Source organism: Bubalus kerabau, chromosome 7 (genome assembly GCF_029407905.1).
Source record: "Bubalus kerabau isolate K-KA32 ecotype Philippines breed swamp buffalo chromosome 7, PCC_UOA_SB_1v2, whole genome shotgun sequence".
Taxonomy (NCBI): Eukaryota; Metazoa; Chordata; class Mammalia; order Artiodactyla; family Bovidae; genus Bubalus; species Bubalus kerabau.
Genome location: NC_073630.1, coordinates 69,768,337 through 69,792,180, shown reverse-complemented (window position 1 = coordinate 69,792,180; position 23,844 = coordinate 69,768,337). Strand labels below are relative to the sequence as shown.

The following is a 23,844-nucleotide window of genomic DNA, read 5'->3' as shown; positions in this document are numbered from 1 at the left end:
TAAAATGAAGATAGTCTTGAAATGCAGAGATATTGGGTATATCAATGTGTATGGTATATAAGGCCATAAGACTACAGAGAAAACCAAGGAATTAATGGCGATAGAGAAGAAGTACAAATATTGAGCTCCAAAGTCCCCAGTGTTAAGAGGTAGGGAAAGAGTAGGAGGAATTTCTGTCTCAGGAAGACTGAAAAGGAATGACCTTTGAGGTCAAAAGAAAATATCCAAGAGAGTGTTTAGATTGGATGTAAAGAAAAAAAAAAAGGTATTTCAAAGTGGAGGCAAGATTGATCAATTATATCTAATGCTTCTGACAGATAAAGAAAGATAAGAACATCAAGTGGACCTCTAGATTTAGCAATATCTACATCTCCAGTGATTTTGACAAAGGCAGCTTTGGTGACGTGATGAAAGTCTGATTGCGTGTGTTCTGAAAAGAATGAAAGGAGTTTCTTTCTGGGCATCTGTACAGGGGAGCAGAGAAATGAGCTGGTAAACGGGAGAAGTAGCATCAAGAGATCTTTTTTTAAAATGAGAGAAATAAGATTATTTTAAAACTTTGAGGGAACGATGCTGTAGATAGGGAAAAAAAAAACTGATGATACTGACAAAAGCAATTTTAGTGGATCCTAAACATGAAAACTAGATTGTAATAGATGATGGAGTGAATAAAAAGAAAATTCCAGGCAGTCAGCATAGCCTTCTTTTCCCCTCAAAGTTTACATATGAAAGAGAAGAGGAAGAGGGAAGGTTACCTTTTCCAAAGAATTAGAAATACCATAAGCTGTTTGTGTACCACTGGAAACAGACAAGGAGAGAATAATTTAATATTAGAGTGGAGGGAAGAGATAACTGAAAGAAAGATGCCCTTGAGACAGCAAGAGACTGTAGAATCCAAATCACAAATTTACTTTCTTATGCTCTTGATTTAACAAAAAAGATGTACTGGTGCTAATATACACATAGGTTCCTTAGGACAAGAATATGCAAAATGTATTTTTTTGTTTCCTAAGATAGGCACTAAAAATCTGGTTATTAATAACTTGGTGGACATTTAGATGGTGTTTCACTGAGATGTTCGTTTTCTCTTAGATGAAAAATTGCATCAACTTGTATTTTGTGTATCATTAAGCAAATAGCTGCTTTATTGTCTAGGCCTTTTTATGTATTTGTTTTAAAAAGCTTCTGCTACACATAATTAGATTCTGGATTAATAATCCTTGGTTCATGACACATTTCCATTATTGGTCCACAGATAGCCTTCTTTATATCTATCCATCTATTCATTCATTTGCTCTAATAAAATAAACACCCACTTAAATAACTAAACAGCACAACTTGGTCTCCCTCATCCTATTTGCCTGTTTTCTCCACCCAAAATAACCATGATTCTGAGACCTTTTTAAGTTATTCCATAGCTTTATTTGAATATTGTTTTAGCTCAAATTTACTCTTTTAAGAAAGACATTGAAATTTAAAATTTTTCATTTGTTTTGAACATGCTATTATCTTTTGATGCTTTTTCACTTGTGTATTTCTAAAATCTATTCTTACCATCGTGTCTTGCTATAGATCATTCATTTTAACTGCTGTGTGATATTCCCATTGCATAGGAACTAGCTGATTCATCTGCTGCTCTGTTGGCAGTAGGCATTTTGCTTGTTTCCAAGATTGTGTTTCTGTGAATATTCTGGCCCAAATTCCCTGCTGTAAATGTGCAAGAGTTGCTTTTGCATATATATCCAAAAGTGGATTTTTCTGGATCTTAGTGTAAGTGGGAGTTCAATTTGATGAGATAATGCCAAACTGTTTTCTGTGGTAGTTTTACAAATTCAAATCCATTTACAGTGAATATGAGATTCAGGATCCACAAACCTTTCAACACTTTAGAAAAGAAATGGTATTTTAATGTGAAATGACTTGTATTTTCCTGATTTCTACTCTGATTGAACATCTTTTCAAAATGTTATTGCTCACAAGAATTTTCCTTCTATGAATAGCATTTTCATCTTTTGCTCATGTTTTTTGTTGTTTAGGTACTGTTATTTGTTTATTTGATGGCTTTAATATTTAAGAAGTAGAGCTGGATTCATAGAAGGATCATAGCATAAAGGAGGCACTAATCTTTAATGTCATCTAAGTAAAGCTCTATACTTGTTTGCTTTCTCAACAGTATCAATAGACATCTGTTCCTTCTTTAATATGCAGGAAGGCTAGTTTTTCTATATTTTGTAGGTGACAGAGAATTAGAGATTTCTTTACATATTACACCAAGATTCATTGTTGTAATCATACATCTTAAATATTTTAAGTCTCTTGATTTGGGGAGACGTTAATAGTGTTTTATGAGATGTAGCTGGGTGCACGGATTTAGGTGACTGAAAACCCAGAAAACTTTCAAGTGCATAGCTCAGAAGGCGATTTGGAGAACAGGAGTTGACTCGTTTCAGTATCTGCAAAACAGCTTAAGTGTTTTTTCCTGGGTGTGACAGCAAGTTGGACCCTTTTACCAGAGAAGAAATTAAAAAGTGATATTTTTGTCCAGGTCTCTAAAGCTAAAGAGTGGGAAATTGTCTAAGACCTTGTTAATTGCTTTCCCATGTTCCAAGCAAGTTCGATTCATTAGTAAGATGGGAGTATTCCTATGAATTTGATCCTGGTGGTCTTGGTTCCTTTCAAAACTGTTGAAGATCCCTTTGCCCTAGGAATTGTCCACTATGTTGTGGGGAACAAAAACTATTTCCTTATTATCAAAGAAGCAAGATTTTAAAAGATTCCTTTATGTTACACAAATGCATATAAAATTATGAGAAGTCCTTCCAAGATCAAAATTATCTGGTTTCTATGTAATTATACTCTTAGGAACGTTGATTTGAACATCCTAAACTGCAGTGTTAGAGGAAGCGTCTCTAAGAATTATTCTTAATTGCATAGCGACCGTTGTTCATTGAGAACTGATTTATTGGAAATCTATTACATTTAAGGCCTAAAATCTGTTCAGGAAGAGGATACAAATATAAATAAAACATGGATTCTACTTTAATCAGGAAATATTTGTATCTTAGCTAATGTAACAAATGAATCCCAGAATTTTTTTCCTTTGGCGAGATTTTAAAACCACTACTAGGGTGATAACTGGGAACACAATCAAACACATAGTTATTCACCACCTGGTATGTGAAAAACTGTGCTTGTTTGGGATTTCCAAGAGAATTAAGATTCACCTTTGCTGTTAAGGAGAGGAAGACTCAAGCAGCCTGTAATAAGAAGAAGAGCAAATGCATACAACAAGCTACAAGAATATAGTTCAGAAACTACTTATGAAACAAAACAAGAAAGATAGGTATGGCGTGTTATGTACTAGATAGAAAATTATATGTATATTATTAACGGTGGATTTACTATTTAATGACATCATTAACATAGTAAATCTAGAATAAGTCTTGTAGATCAACACAGGGAGGTTATAATTCTGGCTCTGGAATATAACATTTAACCTCTGTGAGCTCAGTTTCCATATCCATAAAATTCTCTTAAAATATCATTCCTGGAGAATATTATGAAGATTGAATGAAAGAGCATATGGGAAGAATTTAGTAACCTGCTTGGCACATGCAGGCATACCTGCTCAGTCTCTCATTTGTGTCCAACTCTTTGTGACCCCATGAACTATAGCCCACTAGGCTCCTCTGTCCATGGGATTCTCCAAGGTAACAAATCCGGAGTGGGTCCATGCCTTCTTCCAGGGGTATTCCCGACCCAGGGATCAAACCTGTATCTCTTGCATCTCTTGCATTGCAGGTGGATTCTTTACCACTGAGCCACCAGGGTAGCCCACTGGCACATAGTAGGCCTTAAATAAATACTAGTATGTTTGCTTATTGTTCTTTGGGAACAGCCCCATTGCTTGGGAGCAGTTCCACACATACATGCCCCTTGATTTGTCCACTCTCCATCCCCACTGCCATTCTCCATCCCTACTGCCACATCCCTTGTCCAGGACACTGTCACCCGTCACCTGACCTAGTACAGCAGCCTCTTAGAAGAGATTTCTTCAGCTGGTTGTGTGTGTATGTGTTAGTCACTCAGGTATGTCCAACTCTTTGTAATCCCATGGACTGTAACCCGCCAGGCTCCTTTGTCCATGAATTTCTCTGACAAGGTTACTAGAGTGGGTTGCCATTCCTTTCTCTAGGGGATCTTCTTGACCCCAGGATTGAACATGGGTCTATTGCACTGGAGAAGGAAATGGCAACCCACTCCAGTATTCTTGCCTGGAGAATCTCATGGATGGAGGAGCCTGCTGGGCTACAGTCCACGAGGTTGCAAAGAGTCGGACACGACTGAGCGACTTCACACGCACTACTGCATTGAAGGTAGATTCTTTACTGCCTGAGCCACCAGGGAAACCTTCTTCTACTCTTGCTTCCCTATAATTCAGTGCCCATACAAATGCCAGAGTGATTCAGATCATACATTTTCCTTACATCAAACTTTTCAGTGGTCTCCCAGTGATTAAGGAATACAAATCAAACTTCTTACCATAGCCTATAAACAGAGGCAGAGCTGGACTGCCTATCAGAGGGAGAAAACTTGGGGGAAAAAAACAGGACAAATGATTAACCTCTGTATTCATTCGCTTCAGCTGCCATAATAAAGTGCCATGGACAGAGTGGCTTCAATAACAGTAAATTCATTTTTTTCACAATTCCTTAAGCTAGAAGCCCAAGATCAATGTGTCAGCAGGTTGATTTCTTCTAAGCTCTTCCCCCTTGGCTTGTAGGTGGCTGTCTTCTCTTTGTATCTTAGTTTTTCTTCTGTGTGTTTCTGTGTTCTATTTCCTCTTTTTATAAGGACACCAGTTATATTAAATTCAGGCCCAGCCTAATGACCTCATTTTAAGTTTATTCCCCTTGTAAAGACCCTATCTCAAAACATAATCACATTCTGAAGTACTAGATGCTCAACATATGATTTTAGGAGAATATAATTCAGCTCATAACAATCTCTTTCACTGGGATTTCTACAAGTTTAAAACAGTGAACTTAACATATAAATAAGTTGCTTAAAAGATACCACTTTCAGAATATGGACAGCGAAGGAGGTGTTCTGTCCGAGTTTTTCCCCTTGAAGTTCTCCTACCTGAAATGCATTTTCTCAGCTTTTCCAGTGTCTTGTGATCATTCTTCAGCTCTGTTTGAAAGTCACTGCTTTGGAGATTGGTACAACATTGTAAATCAACTATGTGCTTTGTGTTTAGTCGCTCAGTCATGTCTGACTCTTTGCAACCCCGTTGATTGTAGCCTACCAGGCTCCTCTGTCCATGGGGATTCTCGAGGCAAGAATACTGGAGAGGGTTGCCATGTCCTCCTCCAGGGGATCCTCCCAACATGGATCGAACCCGGGTCTCCTGCATTGCAGGTGGATTCTTTACCATCTGAGCCACCAGGGAAGCCCACTCTACAGGAAATCAATTATACCTTAATAGAAAAATAGAATTTAGAAATTAAAAATAAGTCACTGCATTGAAGAGTGGCTAAAAAATCTACAATGGCTTTCACAGACTATTACCAGCCTGTTTTGTTTCTCTTATGACTGATAGCATTCTTTCATTTAATTAATTTCCTTATTATTTATTCTTTGACTCCCCCAGTAGCATGTTAAGTGCCTGAGGCAGGAAACTTCTGATTTACCACTGTAACACCAGAATCTAGCATGGAATGGTGTACATCAGGTGGTCATTCAATAAATGTTGAATGAATGGGTGTCCAAATGCAATTTTTCTACCAATTATATATTTTTAGGCTCTCATTCAATCTCAAAGAACTTTTTGATTGTGTAAATACTGAATAATGTCACAAATAATCAAGGTTGTAATTCTGAACATAAAGCATTTTTCAAGGATCATTGAAAAAGTAACAGTGTTATGTGAGAATTTGAAAAGATTCATTATCATGGAATCATTATAACTTTAAGAATTAGCATAAACCCATACACCTTAAAATAAATGTATAAGGAAAAATATGATTGGCTTAATCCCTCCCTTTCCTACCTTTCCTGCATGTCAGTAGAACACCTGTGGTATTAATGTTTTACAGGACACAGTTAGCTAAATAAATACTGTTCTAGGAAACAGATAAACATTTTCTGTGAACTAAAGTGAACAGCATCACCTAGGAACTTATTAGAAATGTAAATTTTCAAGCCCTACTTTAGACCTACTTTACGGCAAATCTGAGGTAGGCTCCAGCCATGTGTGCTTTAATAAACCTTCTGGGTGGTTCTGAACCAGTTAAAGTTTTAGAACCAGTTTCCTAAATTGATCTTCAAAGTAACTGAATTTCTCAAGATTCTCATCAAACAGTCTCACTGTCGAGATCTACTCAGCCTTAATTGTTCTGGGTAACTTATCACTCCTTGTCCTGACTTGCACTGAAGTAATGTTTTTAACACTTTAGCAATTGTCCTTAAGAAGCTAGCAGAGAGATTTCTCTCACTTTTGAATTTTTTTGAATGAAATCTCCATCTACTAGGGTTTGACACACATTATTTGCTTCCTGGATTACCTATTTCTGAAGCACTTTGGCTTTCATAAGCTTATTACTATCATATTTTTGTTGTTGCTGTTTTCAATTTCTCAGTCAACTTCTCACACTTATTCTCTGTTTTTTTTTGAATTTTTAACATTTTAGAAAATATTATTTTTACAAAATGAAAACTCGTGGCAGATCAGCATGATTTATACTTTTTCTCTCACTGTACTTCCAAAGGATATATTTTTCTTAGGATACTTATTTAAGAAAGAATTTTCTTTCTCCTTCAGACTGTTTTTCTTTCTGTGGTTCAGTCTTCACCATGTAGAGGGAGAAATACTCTCATTTGTTTTATGAAGATAACTTTAGATCTAGGGCATAAAGCTTTTCCAATTGCTCTGTGTCCTTTTTGGCATAAATCCAATTGCCTACCCAGTATTCAAGAGAAACAGTCCATCTTGATAACAGATGTTGTTCTTTCTAGTATGGAATAGGTAGCCCCTGGCCATCCAGTGTTATAAACCATCATATAAGAAATGATGTTCAAGAGTGCAGCAATTTAAAATTTTTATTAGTAATTAAAATTGCTATTATGTACAATAATAATTACTATCATTATTGAGCATGTTATGTTCTGGAGACTGGGACAAGTGATTTACATGTATTATTTCAGCTAATACCCATTAAAACCTCCTCTGTATCTGATGATGTATGACTTGACTAAGATCATGCAATTAGAAATTATTAGAGCCAAATTTAAACTCTGGAATTTCTCATTTTAAGCAACATGCTAAACCTGGATTGCAGCAGTTTTCTCTGTCTAAAATCTGTGTCAACCCTATTGTCATGATGCTCCCATATTTTGCTTCTGCCAAACACACCCATACACTTGTTCCTGAAACAGTCTTATTTAGACGTAGAAAAGAATCTCAATAGCAAAGAAAAGCTAATACTTGATAAATATTTTCATGAAAGTGTAACTGCGTTCAGGGTCTCATAGGAGAAACTTCATCTGATCCCCATCAATAGTCTTGTCTGATAGGTGAGGCTGCTGTCATTGAGGAGTTAAGTAACTTGCCCAAGATCACACAACAAGTAGATGGCAGAACATACATGGGTTTGACTTTTAGGAGAGCTTGTTTTTGATCCTAATTACCAGTGGATGATCTTCCTATCGTTAAAAGTGACCTGAATCATTTTTGTGTTTATTTACCAATATCCTCAACTCACTGAAAATGTGTTCCTTACAGCCATTATGGTTTTTATCTACTTTACTCTTGTGGTTAAGTTCCCTCTTTTTAACAGCTCACTTCTTTACTAAAAGCCAATCAGATGATGAGCTATAAAAAAAATCACAAAGGCTAAAAGCTTTTGTTCCCTGCACTGCCTGTTTTAACAGTGCCCGGGGGTGATGTATCTTTGAAGAACTAAGAATCGCAGTAAGTAATTGGGGTTTCTTTTTGCCTGTAAGTAAATATTGCTTTCTGGTTTTTTGTTCTTTTGTCTACATTTTTTGGAGAGATACATAATCTCACTGAAAACATAAGATGCTTGTAAAAACATGATTTATCTGTCTTTACTTTTTAATTATCAAACCCTCCTTGCCTGTAGGATCGGTAATTATCTTTTCACACTTGTTTAATTCATGCCTACTAGGTCCTGTTACAGAAGTGAAAACTGACATATATGTCACTAGCTTTGGACCTGTTTCTGATGTTGAAATGGTAGGTATCTGGGAAATTAAATGTACTTTTTGAGGTTTGGAGAAAATATGCAGAAAAGAGGGCAATTAACATTTATCTTATAATCTATTACACAGAACTAGAAAGTGAAAGAACAGCCTAAAAAGTTTAAAAAAGTGAGACATTTAATTTGCATTTCAGCTGTAATAGTTGAGGTTTTTTTCTGGTTTGGAGTCATTCTCAACAAAGAAAAGAACATTCTGTCCCCACAATACAATGTTGTATGTAATATTTTTTCCCTTAGAAAGTTATTGCGGAGGAGAAAATTAGAGAGTGTAATTAGTTTTGGTATGAAACTATATTGTAGTCCTAATTGCATTTAGAATTCCTTGTTGGCCCTCTTGCTCACCACCCCTCCTCCCACTTCCACAGAACATTAAGCCCTGGTCAGTATAAATTCAGTTTTGCTTTCTAATATTAAATATTTTCAGTTTCCAGGTCAAAGAAATGACCCTAGGTGAACGTTAATAAATTCTGTGGATATAAGATTTCTCTTTTACATACTTTACATACTTTGTCTTAAAGAGATGCCTATAATTTTATGATTAATTATGCAATGTTATTTGTTACACATTAACTAATTTTGCCACTTGATTTAAAACAAAGTACAACTGTAATTACCTGATGGCTGGCAGTTTTATTAAATTAGAGTAATTATTCTGGAATGATTAATATGTATGATAATTTATTTATCTAACAAATGTAGAAGATTAACGTATCAGATGGACATAATATGCTTTAATTGCTGACACTCCTTTTGCTCCATTGATTTTTTTTTTTTAATTTGCTCTTATTTGTTTTTATCTGGGGTTGTCTTTTCTGAGGGCAAATCTAGAATTTACTGCATTTTTCTGCATATTTATGTGTAATCATCTGTGATTGATTATGTCACAAACTAACTTCCCTAGGAATACACAATGGATGTGTTCTTCAGACAGACATGGATTGACAAAAGACTAAAATATGATGGCCCCATTGAAATTTTGAGATTGAACAATATGATGGTAACAAAAGTGTGGACTCCTGATACTTTCTTCAGGAATGGAAAGAAATCTGTCTCACATAATATGACAGCTCCAAATAAACTTTTTAGAATTATGAGAAATGGCACAATTTTATACACAATGAGGTAGTCTTTTTAAAAATTTTTTAAACTGTTTTTTCTTTCTTCCCTTCCTTCCTTCCTGTCTTTCTTTTTCCTTCCTTTCTTCCTTCTTCCTCATTGAGGAATCTATAAAATTATTTTTTTTAAGTTTTGATTTTATTTAATTGCCTTTTTTCGATCATAGACTCACCATAAGTGCAGAATGTCCCATGAGATTGGTGGACTTCCCCATGGATGGCCATGCCTGCCCTTTGAAATTTGGGAGTTGTAAGTTACAATCAGATTGTGGTTAGGATTTATGGTTACCTCATGCAAGCTGATGTTTTTGTATGTTCATGATTTTCCATAGTCTAACATTTAAATCATTGTCCATGACAATGACTTGTCTGAGGTTTGACTTTTAGGAGACAGTTTATTACCTAATATATTTAAATTAAGAGGTAAAAACAACCCATTCCCCTCACCAGAAGCAAAAATTATTTCTATTTGCTACCTAGATAGCCTAGGTAGACTGAGTCATAGTTAATAGGTTGGTGATCAGTGGTGAAATTTAGGGACCACTGAACTCCTTGTGTTGGTAATGTATCAGAGAAAGAGTAAATGATTTTTTTCATTTTTTAAATTTAACAGCTTCTGTTACAACCAGAAACCTTTATGGCAGACTTGAAAAAAAGCAAAAGAAGGTTCAGGGCTTCCTGACATGACATGGGTTAGAATAACATAAGCAGCGCTATTAGTATAAAAATGGCTGAAGCATGACCAACACAGATTAGGAGGGATGGTCTGATATGTAGGCAGAACAAGATGGTATAGTACCTTATGGACTACATTAATTAGTTTAGATATTATTCTAAGTGCTATTGGATGCCTTTGGAAGGTTTTACTAAGGGTGGTTGAGAAAGGACTTTACCTAGATTAGACCTATCTTGAGTGAAATTTAAATTATTATAGTACAAATAGTTTTCAATTCTGGCCCCAGTAAGATCATGCTTTCTGTTCATTCTAGGGAGAATGGATTGTAGAAACAGAGATGAGCTGGAGGCTGTGTCTTGGTGGTGACGTAGACTAGATTATAATATCAGAGGAGGTGTAAGACACATGGATTTGGGATATTTTGTGGTGGTGAAGGCAAAAGGATGAAATGAATGGGTAGGACAGAATAAGGAATCTCTTTTACCCAAGCTCCCCTCTCAGAGATGGCAGCAAAATGTGCTTGCCTCTTCTCACGTCTGCCTCAAATATTTGACTCAATCAGAAGCTACCAAAAATAGATGCTGACTTTTACTATTGCTTCAGATTCTCAGTCACAATGATTGTGAAACTGTTGCCTGCTGTTATTATTGCTTATTGCTTAACTTAATGAGACTTGGCAGTCACCATTCTTTTTATAACCCTCAGTAATCACAATATTCAAGTTGGGTTAACTTGAAACTAGAGTGGGTCCTTTGCTCTCCAACTAGTGATTTGATGAGAAAAGATAAAAACAGAAAAATACACGGACAGAAAGGATACCTGACTTAAAATATCATGGACAGGGTCTTAGCATTCTGAGACTTTAAATGTATAATTTAAGCATGAATATACTTCAGAAGATAAACCTTGAGACCTGATTGTACACCACTGAATGACAACACAAGCCTTATAGCTTGTTTTGCAAAGTCATTTGTAGAGATAGTCTCCCTAGGTACCAACCCCTTTTGCAGAATTAAACATTTTCACTGAGGGCCTACTGTGCTCTAGCCATTTTAGGAATCTTTGCAGAGGGCAGCACACAATTCATCTTGGTTCTTTTGAACTCATTTGTGTGTGAGCCAAGCTATCTGTTCTGGGTAGGCTGGTAAGCAAGCAGCTGGTCTCCATGTGCACTGAACACCAAATAATAGAAAATGGGCTTGAATTGCCTCTGGGAGGGATTTGCTGAAGATGGAAGGGAAAATGTTCTGATTGTGAGAGTTTAAAGGTAGTGGAATTGGTTCTGTAAGTATGTTCCCTGGAGAGCTTTACAAACTGCAGTCAGTTGTCACTTGCAGAATGGTTCCCAAACAGCATGGGTATTGCCCAGAGGCAGAATCTGGAATAGGTGACCCATGGAGAGCGCTTCCAAAGTAGGATTAGCTTTTGTTGTTGTATTATTATAGGCAGCATCTGGTATGTTTCTAATTGAGAGAGCTGTATGAGGAAGGAAGATGTCAATATTGGTCAAGTATTAGAAGTGAGTTAGAAGGGAAAGGAATAGCAGTTGGACAGTACTTTGGATGGGGGTTATTTTATCTGCTTTTCACCTGTTTATCCTATTAGTATGGAAACATATCCAAGGGCACTGATGCATAGATTGCGTTTTAGTTGCCTTAGTTTTAGTCTCTCCTCCTGTAAACCTCTGGCATAAAAATGAGAAATTTGCCCAGTTGCAAGACTGCTTATTTAATCTCTACAGTTTTCTCAATCTTAAACATGTTTGAATAAATCATAATGATTCTTGTTTTCATTTATTCCATCTTTCTTGGACATGTGTAATATTCTTAATCATTGACTGTCAGTGCAGATGGAAAAGGAACCCTGACTCTAACCACCTTCTCTGCTGTCCTCCAGATGCCTATCCGAAGAGTGAGATGATTTATACCTGGACGAAAGGTCCTGAGAAATCAGTAGAAGTTCCAAAGGAGTCTTCCAGCTTAGTTCAGTATGACTTGATTGGGCAAACTGTATCAAGTGAAACTATCAAATCCATCACGGGTGAGACATTCAGTAATTTAAACCAATATGCAACTTGGCACTAGCTTCTTCATTGAAATATCTTGTGTTTTCAGGGTCCAGCTAAAAGTTTCCAGAAATAGAGTTGATGCATAGCTCACAGTTGAGAATTCTCTTTATTTATGTTTAAATCTTATTTTAGTTTAAAATAAATTCTGAGTTGGTGAGATGCAAGAAAAAAGTTGGTTTTCTTTTTCATAAAAAAAGTCAATGATCAAATATATCAAAACTATTTTCAACAGAATTCTCAGGTAGGAAATCTGATCATTGATTTTTTGAACACTGAATTTTCTTTGTTTTTTAGTACTTTCCCCAAATCTGTTTTTTATATCTTGCCAATTTTTATGGTGCTACTCTATCCTCTTTTCAAAAGTAAAGGCAAAATATAAAATTTGATTATAAAATATGTTAAAGGCATATATTAAAGCTGTCATGTGAGTAGATGGATGATTATTATTGAGGATTCTTGGTCTGTATTTGTTTTGGGGATGTGAATGGAAAGAATCATAGGACTTAGTTTTTGTCATATTCAGTGTGAGAAAAATAGCTGATTATTGCTTGTTCTTAAACTATTCCTTATATGTATCACCAGGAAAAATATTTTTTGAAAACATTTATTTTCCAGCCTGTAAGTGATTATAAAAATATGTTTTGGGAAGATTTGAGTCTTCAATCTGAGAATAAGGCTACTGCTTCCTGAGTTACTTTCTTAGCATGTTACTTTCAGATGTAATATTAAATATTTTATCAAGAGCTATGAGAAATCTTATGATATATTTACTTACTATCTTTTTTAGGTTTTTGTCTAAATGCTAATAAAACACACCTGAACTCAGGGATGTTATGGATGGGTCTATATGTGTTTCTTTATATATTTTTTTCACATATATCACATTTAGAAAGAAAGTTTTTTCCTGAAACTAAGACAGTAAGACAACCTTTCTCTAAGCATATATGTATATACAATGTATAGCTGTGTATTACAATTCTTTCTAAAATGAGGCTTTATATTTTCATACAGGTGTGTGTATTTTCATGGTTTTTTTCCAAGTGATTTTCCATAAATGTTAACTCTAAATTCTGCTCTTAAAAATGCTGAAAATGAAGTCTAATTGCTTTTGCAGTGTTAGATCTTTAAAATGGAAGGCACTGTAAGAATTTTTATAAAATTATAGCCCAACTTACTAAATTGCTTAATCACAATGTAACAACAGAAATGTTTTTCTGTGTAATGATGCTCAGTATTGTTTTCCCCTTGTTGGGAACTTCATATTTCTCAATGCTTGTGCTGTCATGCAGAGCAGATACTTTCTTTGCCTAGAATACTGTTTGTTATTCTGAAATATGATTATAAAACCATTGAATATTTGCTCACAGAACCTATTAATATAAAATTTTCCTCATGCTTCGTTCACAGGTGAATATATTGTTATGACGGTTTATTTTCACCTCAGACGGAAGATGGGTTATTTTATGATTCAAACATACATTCCATGTATTATGACAGTAATTCTTTCTCAAGTTTCATTCTGGATAAATAAGGAATCAGTTCCAGCTAGGACTGTATTTGGTAATTATAATTCATTTCTTGGTTATTTTTGTTCACTTCACATTTTGATTGTGATTCATGGGACTAGCCTTTAGATATCATCTCTGAGAAGATATTAAACAGTAATATATCTGGCTGTGCTAAGTAAAGAATCACATAAGATTTCATTTTTATCAGCTAATACAAAGTAATAAAGCTTGAGAGGATAAGTGCATTCCATTCCTTCATTTGGGTCCCCATCGGATTTACTTTATTGTAAACTGGCAGGTGAAGACCAAGTGTGAATCTGGATATAATTTCACTGTGGGTGATATTCTTGGGTGCCTAGCTTAATGCTGTGTAATTGAATTAAAATCATGTCTAGGTGTTAAAATGAAATGCACCGGGAGTTTAAAATAAAAGTCATGGATGAATGAATATGAAAGCCTTAGAAATATTTGCCTTTTAATGAAGAGGAACAAAAGGTTTAAATGCATTGAATTGAAAGTATTATATGCTTAGTTTGTTAACTCATTGTTGTAGTCTATCTACACTTTATTTTCTGAATATGTCACATTTTTTCTTTTTGTTTATATACTGGCTTCCTATATATCATTCGTCATTGTATCAAATCCAGAAAACTTGAGTTTTAATTTTTTTAGCTGTTAATAAGCCTTTGCATATCAGCCATGCTTTTGGCTGATTGTAAAATATTACAATTAGTTATAATAATATTTAATTTAATATTTCTCTATTCTTTTTCTATTGATTGTGAGTGGAAAAGGCATTCAGTTGTAGGACAAAAAAGAAAATGATCAGAATTGCTCTGGAATGGAGGTATAGTCCCCATGAAAGATGCCAACTTCCCATTGCTTTTTTCTCTTTGGTAGAAAGCCATGATATAATACCCCTCATCACACAAAAGCTGAAAGAATGCTGCTAAGAAGAAACTGAAGAGCGTGGGGACTTCTCACCCAACCCTGATCCATTGAGAGACTTTCTGATGAGGGCCATCTTAGTGTTCTCAGTTGACCTGAATGTGGGGACATAATCCACGGACACCCCCACTGCTTTAAGCTTAGGTTCACTCAAGAAGGTTTTGGAATCCTACTGGGGAAACGCTTAGAGGAGGGTTAGTGCTCCAGGCAGAGTGTGACCCCAAGAAGGCGTTGAGCGGGTGTAGTGGGACTGTCTACTTCATAGAGTTGTGAGGGTTTAATTAAAGAATAACTGCACATTGCAAGTGTTGAAAAAATTCAGCTGTTGAAAATAGATGGAAAAATGAAGAGAGAAAACAATGTAGTGAAGTTTATTTTCCAGTAGGTCAGGTTTTAAAACCCACATTTGCCACCTATTTTCTCCATCCATAACATTGTGATAACACGTCTCTCCTTCCTAGACTAGTGAAGATTTAGAGTAACGTGTGGTAGTCATTACAGGGTAAATAGCACACTTAGCACATACTTGTTACTCCCAGATGTTCTATTATATAGGGGAGAATAATTTTGCTTTGACTTTGTTGCCTTGATTATTAACTGTTTTTAAAAGAAAACATGCATCTTTCCATTATGTAATGCCATACACTCTGCTAAATTCTTTTTTTTTTAATGAAATACAGTTGATTTGCATCACTGTGTTCAGTTCAGTTCAGTTTGTGACCCCATGAACCGCATCACGCTAGGCCTCCCTGTCCATCACCAACTCCCAGGGTCTACCCAAACTCATGTCCATTGAGTCAGTGATGCCATCCAACCATCTCATCCTCTGTTGTCCCCTTTTCCTCCTGCCCTCAATCTTTCCCAGAATCAGGGTCTTTTCAAATGAGTCAGCTCTTCACATGAGGTGGCCAAAGTATTAGAGTTTCAGCTTCAACAACAGTCCTTCCAATGAGCACTCAGGACCGATCTCTGTGAGGATACACTCGTTGGATCTCCTTGCAGTCCAAGGGACTCTCAAGAGTCTTCTCCAACACCACAGTTCAAAAGCATTAATTTTTTGGTTCTCAGCTTTCTTTATAGTTCAATGTCATGAACCTCCGTCCATAGTTCATCAGGCACTCTGTCTATCAGATCTAGTCCCTTAAATCTATTTCTCACTTCCACTGTATAATCATAAGGGATTTGATTTAGGTCATACTTGAATGGTCTAGTGGTTTTCCCCACTTTGTTCTATTTAAGTCTGAATTTGCCAATAAGGAGTTCATGATCTGAGCCACAGTCAGCTCCCGGTCTTGTTTTTGCTGACTGTATAGAGCTTCTCCATCTTCGGCTGCAAAGAATACAATCAATCTGATTTTGGTGTTGACCATCTGGTGATGTCCATGTGTAGAGTCTTCTCTTCTGTTGTTGGAGGAGGGTGTTTGCTATGACCAGTGCGTTCTCTTGGCAGAACTCTATTAGCCTTTGCCCTGCTTCATTCTGTTCTCCAAGGCCAAATTTACCTGTTACTCCAGGTGTTTCTTGACTTCCTGGTTTTGCATTCCAGTCCCCTATAGTGAAAAGGACATCTTTTTTGGGTGTTAGTTCTAGAAGCTCTTGTAGGTCTTCATAGAACTGTTCAACTTCAGCTTCTTCAGCGTTACTGGTCGGGGCACAGAGTTGGATTACTGTGATCTTGAATGGTTTGCCTTGGAAATGAACAGAGATCATTCTGTCATTTTTGAGATTGCATCTAAGTACTGCATTTCGGACTCTTTTGTTGACCATAATAGCTACTCCATTTCTTCTAAGGGATTTCTGCCCACAGTAGTTGATATAATGGTCATCTGTGTTAAATTCACCCATTCCAGTCCATCTTAGTTTGCTGATTCCTAGAATGTCGATGTTCACTCTGCCGTCTCCTGTTTGACCACTTCCAATTTGCCTTGATTCATGGACCTAACATTCCAGCTTCCTATCCAACATTGCTCTTTACAGCATTATTACAACATTATTACAACATTGTGTTAGTCTCAGTTATATAGCACAGTTACTCAGATATATATATGTAGACATATATAAAAATATATATGTATATTTTTTTAGATTCTTTTCCCTTATAGATTATTACAAAATACTGAGTATACAATAATTTCTTGTTGTTTATCTATTTTATGTATGTAGTGTGTATGTTAATCCCAAACTCTTAAGTTGTTCCTCCCACATCTTCTTCCCCTTTGGTAACCATAAGTTTCCTTTCTGTCTATGCGTCTGTTTCTGTTTTATAAATAAGTTCATTTTTATCAGTGTTTAGATTCTACATGTAAGTGATATCCTATTAATATATAGTTTTCTTTCTCAGTCTGGTTTACTTCCCCTCAGTATGATAATCTCTAGGTCTATCTGTGTTACCAAAAAAAGATTAATTTGCTAAATGCTTGGTGTTTATTGTCTCATTAAGTGCAGTGAACACTCAGTTAACCTTGGCTGTATGCATCATCTATAAAGACAACCTGACAGGGCAGAAAGTTAGGGGCTGAGAATAAGGTCAAAGTCCCTGAACTTTCCCTTGTACAAATAATATTAATGTTTCAGGAACTATCATCATTGAAAATAAAAATAAAATCACTTCCACATGTATTACCATCTTTATCTTATGCTCCTAAATAATTTCTGCAACAGAAAATATTGCCCTATTAATGATGCCTTTGATTAAGAGGCATCCACGTCAAAAAGTGCAGACTTTGGAGCAAGATGGCCTAGGTTGTAACCTAAAGTCTACCATTTATTAGCTGTGAGCCTTCAGTGAGTTATTTCTGCCTGTTTCCTCAAGTGTTACAACAGGGCGAATTGTCACTACTGCATAAGGTTGCTGTGAGGATTCAATGAGTTTATTTGGATACAAAGGCTACCACAGTGAATACTGTTTATAGTGTCGTTGACTATTATGACAGTCTGTGCTGCCTTCTCTCTCATTTTGAGACTCGCTACTTGATACTATCATGTGAATGTTCTCTTTATTTTATAGTTATTGTGATTGCTTGATGAGCTTTGAATGCTTTCTTGGTTGATTATAAACTCATAGCCATGGTACTGTCTCATTTGTCCCCAAATAATAGAAATTTCCAGTGGTATGTGTGTGTGGGCGGAGAGCATTAGTTATAGCTGTATCCATCCAATATTTCCTATCCAGATAAGCCAGCGTAAGGACATTATGTATCATATAGTAAGGATACTGCTGCTGCTAAGTCGCTTCAGTCGTGTGTCCGACTGTGGGAGCCCAAGACGGCAGCCCTGGTAACACTAATAATAATGATAATAAAATTTGCCATGTACTGATAGAGATCATCTTATTTAATCCTCAGAATAACTCAGCAAGTTAGGCATTAGTAATTTTATATGGATAAGGATATAGACACAAAGAGATTAAGAAACTTGTATAAAATCATATATTGAAGTGATAAACCCAAAACAATTTCTTCCTGACTTTGAGAACTCCCTCATGTCCACTCTGCCATTCTGTCCTTATGTAGTGGGGGTGGGGTTGGGGAGGCAGTCTGGGGACCTGGGAGCTTGTGGATGACTTCAGAGCTGCTGAGTGGATGTCTATGGCTATGCGCTCTGCATACTTTGTGGGAACTCTTCCATTTGCTTCTGATTGTGCTCAGGCACCAAGATACTGGTTTGGATTGACCAGGAAAATTATGCCCAATAATGAAGTTTTCTAAGACCTAAGATGTGCCAGAACAGTAACTATTTAATTGTTTGTTGAGATTTTTGATGGTATTTTCTTAAGGAAGTTAAGTTTTAAGTATGTGGGGAGTGGGGAGTGAACAGTCTATTTCATATGAGATTCAAATAAAAAGAAATAATTCTGGGCTAACATTTATCTGTCCCAATTCTCATTTTTCTCTTTACTCAAGGAAGAATTTGCTGAGTAAGAGACGTCACTCAAGATCACGCAAAAAGAAAAACTAATAAAAATTAGTGTAAATATGAGAAGTAGCGTGTGCCAAATTCTCTGGAAAGGTCTATCACTAAAGATGTATGCCTCTTAAGTTTTCTAATTATTCCAGTATAGTAAAACATGAAATCTGCGTAAATGCCAGCTGGCATATCTACACCATTACTAGTTCGTTTTCTAGGAGTAGCTAGCCCAAAATTCACTCCTGTGTATAGTCTTAGCCTACTTTTAAATGTCCTCTTCCAGCTCCTGGGCCAGCCAATATGGTGCATATTCAGCATCCTAAAAACGGGGCCTGGCATCAATATCTGAACTTGTCAAAAAAGTTCCATGGTTATTAAAGTATTTTCAGGAGAGATGTGGTTTCAGATATACTGTCTTCCTAGATGCAGAAGGAGCATGGCCTCTTATCTGTTAGCGTCTGTTTGCTGTTTTGTAGGTGTCCATTTAACCAACTGCTTCACCTAGACGCAGGCGTAAGAAGCCCATTCCTGTCATGCTAGTTCTTTCTTAAAATTGAACTCCAGACAGAGAAACGTTTTAATGTCTAAAGGCATGGCAATTTCAAACACTCAGCCAACTGTTTATGCCAGTTACTTTCTTAATTTTGCCAAGTCATAAAATAGGAACCATAATATCTGAAAGACCTTTCTGCAAACTTTTAAATCAAGTGTGCTCTAGACAATAAAAAAGAAATGCAAAGCAGCCACATAGCCATATACTGTTGAACATATTCATAAACTTGGTGATCTACCCTCCTTAACAATCAGAAAGTCATTTTTGGATTCACAACTCAATAATTGCATTAATATTCTGCTTACTTGTCATTAATGATGAAATTTCTTCTCATACTGCAGGAGAGAAAAAGACCATTACTGCTTATCCTCAGGAGAAATTGCTCTATTGCCAAAAAAATGTTCAAAGCAATATGGATAATCTTAAATTGTTTATATTTGAGTTTCAGATACCTTTTTGATTACATTATGGTCTCTGTAAAACTTTCTGATTTCTGAGTAGTATTCTTACTTAAATGGCACTGTTTATATTTTATTTTCAAGCTCTTTCAGTATAATTTCTATGCTATTAGAGGAAATATACCTAATAAAGTTGTAGAACAGTTTTGAATTCTTAATAGGTCATTTAACCTGCTATGAATAAGAAGAAAAACTTTGATTTATATTTAAATTTTGCAGCTAGAAGTTTTCAGAATTGATTTAGGGTTTATTCACTATCTCATAATGACCATAAGGATAGTGCCATTTTCCTGAGATTTAAAATAGAAGCCTAAAAATAAAAATAAAATAAAATAGAGGCCTAAAAGTCCTGAGGTTTCTTTCCAAAACAAAGTCTAATAAATTCACAATATTGCATTTTCATAGGCATTTAGGTATTTATATATTTGATTGAATAAACATATTTTAAGTCTGTTTTAAACTTATAAATTGTTAAAACTATCACAAACATTTCTTTTAAAAGAGAATACAACCAAATTCTCAACTTGTTCCCTCTGTATAGTTCATGGAATATTTTTGAAAGATCCATAGCTCAGAAGTTGTTCTAATTTCTCATGTTTTAAAACTGACAATTCAGAAAGGACTAGAAAGAAAATGGATTCCTGAAGAGCTGAAAAATGTATTTGTATTTATTACGCATTTATCATGTGCTCTGCACTATGTGAAATACGGTAAATTCCAAAGTGGTGTTAAATATTTCTGCCCATAAGGAGTCCATGCTTAATGAAGTTGTGGAAACAGAGCTCACACAAAGGGAACAATTAGGAAACAATACAAGGTAGAATATAATTAAGTGCTGAGTTGAAGAGACAATGTTATTTCTCCCTGCATCAAAATATTTTTATTCCTTCATTATTGCATGGGGCTCACTGTCCCTTCAGTTTAACGTGTGACTTTACACTAGGGATTGGCATGGATTGGAATAAATAGTTTATACTTTCATCATTGTTATTGTCTTCATCATCATCATTCCCAAACATCTGAGTGTATCAATTCAGGAGATTTCCTAGGTATTACACAGAATGATTTAAATGGATATGGTAAATCTCCAAATAAATTTCCAAACTTAACTACATAACATGGATTAGATCCACAGAGAAACAAAGATGCAGAAAGGGGCAATTGTGCAAATATTTAGTGTTCTTAAGTAATGCATTTCTCTGTAGTTTCAGTGGCAAGTGGGATTTTTCTATTGAGAATGGGGATTAACATTTTTCCAGGCTCTGCAGAAAAGGTTTTTCTGGAGATGATATGTTTCAGAAGCTTGTTGATGGGAGAGAAATACTGTTATTCTTGTTACCAGTATTTTCCTGCCAACCATAAACTGAAGGGCAGTAGATGTCCAATCAAAGGAAATTAGTCCTGAATATTTATTGGAAGTACTGATGTTGAAGCTCCAATAGTTTGACCACCTAATTCGAAGAACTGACTCATTAGAAAAGACTCTGATGCTGGGAAAGATTGAAGGCAGGAAGAAAAGGGGACGACAGAGAATGAGATGGTTGGATGGCATCACCGACTCAATGGACATGAGTTTGAACAAGCTCCAGGAGTTGGTGATGAACAAGGAAGCCTGGCTTGGTGCAGTCCATGGGGTCACAAAGAGTTGGACATCACTGAGTCACTGAACTGAACTGAGATGTCCAATATTTTTAAAACCAAATTGTTCTAGAAATCTATTTCTTGGGAGCATTCCTTCTCTTTTATATAAATTGAGCTATTTTTATAACTAGTACATTTTTATTTTAGTTAAATAGGTAATATTCAGGTAAAGATTTTGAGTGTATATAACTTGTGATTTTTCTGGTAGAGAGTTTCAATAACATGGGCCATGCCTACCCCAGACATGAAATTCTGATACTTTAATTTTCAGTGCTACCATCTTCCCACTCCTGGTTGAGAATCAGTGCTTCAGTGAGTCACACTTCCTGTTAGGTGTTGAGTTTCTCAGGTATATTGGCCTGGGTACTAATATCAACCCAATATATGTTAGTTGCCTTACATACTTTAAGTCTTCATAGTAAGCTCAGTAAGTGGGCATCAAGTGAAACCCAGTGTGTTTTCCTAACTTAATCCAACTCACACTGAGCCAGTTATTGGAGAAATAAGTATTTGAACCACGTCTGTCTCTCACTCCAAAGCCTGTGCTAATTTCACTGAACCATGAGGATTGGAATCATATCAAAGATGGTTTGTTTTGAGTTACTATAAACTTTGTTACTGCCATCCCACCAAATTTCCATATCTTTTTGTTTGGTTGTTTTTTCTGCATAGAAGTAACCATAAAGTATTTTGTCTCTTTGCTCTTTTCCCTTGAAGGAATAACCACAGTCCTGACCATGACCACACTGAGCATCAGTGCACGGCATTCTTTACCCAAAGTGTCCTATGCAACTGCCATGGATTGGTTCATAGCTGTCTGCTTTGCTTTTGTATTTTCGGCCCTTATTGAGTTTGCTGCCGTCAACTACTTTACCAATGTACAAATGGAAAAAGCCAAAAGGAAGACATCAAAAGCCCCCCAGGAAATTTCAGCTGCTCCAGTGCTGAGAGAAAAGCATCTTGAAACACCTCTGCAGGTATTTGACTTAATATCCTTTAGCTCATGATTTTAGCATCTTGGTCAAATTTCCATTGCCAGGAGAAAAGCTAGGAAGTTGAAAATCTCAATGACAATTTGTAACTCATTTAAAAATTCAAAAAAAATGTTAAAGGATAATCATAAATTTCAACTTTGAAACTATGATTAATGGCTTAAAAATTAAACAGCTCTGGATGAGATAGATGTACACAGCCCTGTTCAAATGAAAGTTCAGAATTTAAAAATTTTTAATTTTTAGGGGGCAAAATCTTATGAGAAACCTGTGGATACTCTTAAGTAGGTCAGAAAAGCATCTTAGTAGAGTTCATTGAACAAAATAAAGCAGTGATTCTTAGCATGGCTCCACATTAGAATTGCCCCCATGGGGATGTGCCCTTGTATGAAAAAAGAAAAGAAAACCAATAAACAAGAAGACTCATAGGTGCAGGTGATATCCTTCCAAGATTGAGAATTTTTGCCCTAAAGAGACAGATCTAAAAGGATATGAAAGTATATAAAAGCTACTGTAATTTACATTGGGCACATGAGTGATTCTGTGAATTAAAAAAAATTAAAAAGTGACTTTTGGATACCAGTTGTACAAAAATAGCAAACCATCATGAAAATGAGAAAGCAAGCAATCATCACCTCCTCTTCCTCCTCCTTCTCTTCTTTCTCCTCCTCCTCCTCTGATACTCTACTGTCTCTCTCTCTTTTTCTTTCCTGAATCAAATAAGTATCTATGGTCAGTTATACACAGCCTTATTGTAGTTGCCACAAATGAGTCAAAAGCTCCTTTTGTCTGCATGTACCCAAATCAAAGTGTATGAAAGTCACCAACTCTATTCTCTATGGTAATAACTCATCCCCTTAATTATTCAAACATGCATTCATTCTTTTTTTTCACTCATTCACCAAATACATATTTAGCATCAACTATGCACCAGACACTGTTGATGATCTGAGAAACAGGGGCATACAAAGCCCTCTGACAATTATCTTACTCTATGGACTTAGATTTAAGTATGTAGGACAGGGGAGACAGAAAATTTACAAAAAATGTATATATATATATAGCAAAACAGGTACATTAGATGGTGCATTGCTTTGATAGTGCTGAATCACCAAAGTGGGAAGGAAATGTTAGGGCATTGTGACAATAGTAGAATTCAGTTCCGAGACCAGAAAGTCCTCCCAGAGAAGATGCCAGTAGAACAAATTAGGTTAGCTGTTTACCCTGGGCTTCCCTGGTGGCTCAGACCCTAAAGCGTCTACCTGCAATGCGGGAGACCCAGATCGATTCCTGGGTCGGGAAGAGCCTTTGGAGAAGGAAATGGCAATCTGCTCCAGCACTCTTGCCTGGAAAATCCCATGGACGGAGGAGGCTGATAGGCTACAGTCCATGGGGTTGCAAAGAGTCAGACACGACTGAACGACTTCACTTTCACTTCCACTCTACCCTGGTAGGTATAAACTGTTAAGGGTCCTTCAGTTTATAGCTGTCTTTCCCCATGCAGGGATAAGGGCACTGGTTCTCTAAGAATGACATATGAGCTGATAGAAAAAATTATTGTCCTTCCATTAAAGTAAGTTTGGATAGCTTACATTTTCTTCTAAAGAAATCAATTTCATCAAGATTTTCAAAATTATTAAAATGAATTTTGTTTACTATTGTCAGATAAAAAACTCATTATCAACAGTTTTATTCCC

General features: G+C 36.0%; 1 protein-coding gene across 1 annotated transcript in view; it reads left to right on the top strand.

Moving 5' to 3' along the window:
• GABRA4 (gamma-aminobutyric acid type A receptor subunit alpha4) overlaps positions 1–23,844 on the top strand; it is a 74,601-nt gene that overhangs the window by 7,314 nt on the left and 43,443 nt on the right. Inside the window, exons 3-8 of the mRNA XM_055588476.1 lie at positions 8,190–8,257; positions 9,184–9,404; positions 9,565–9,647; positions 11,970–12,113; positions 13,549–13,701; positions 21,873–22,132. Coding sequence (XP_055444451.1) covers positions 8,190–8,257; positions 9,184–9,404; positions 9,565–9,647; positions 11,970–12,113; positions 13,549–13,701; positions 21,873–22,132 — 929 coding nt within the window. The remainder of the gene's footprint in view (positions 1–8,189; positions 8,258–9,183; positions 9,405–9,564; positions 9,648–11,969; positions 12,114–13,548; positions 13,702–21,872; positions 22,133–23,844) is intronic.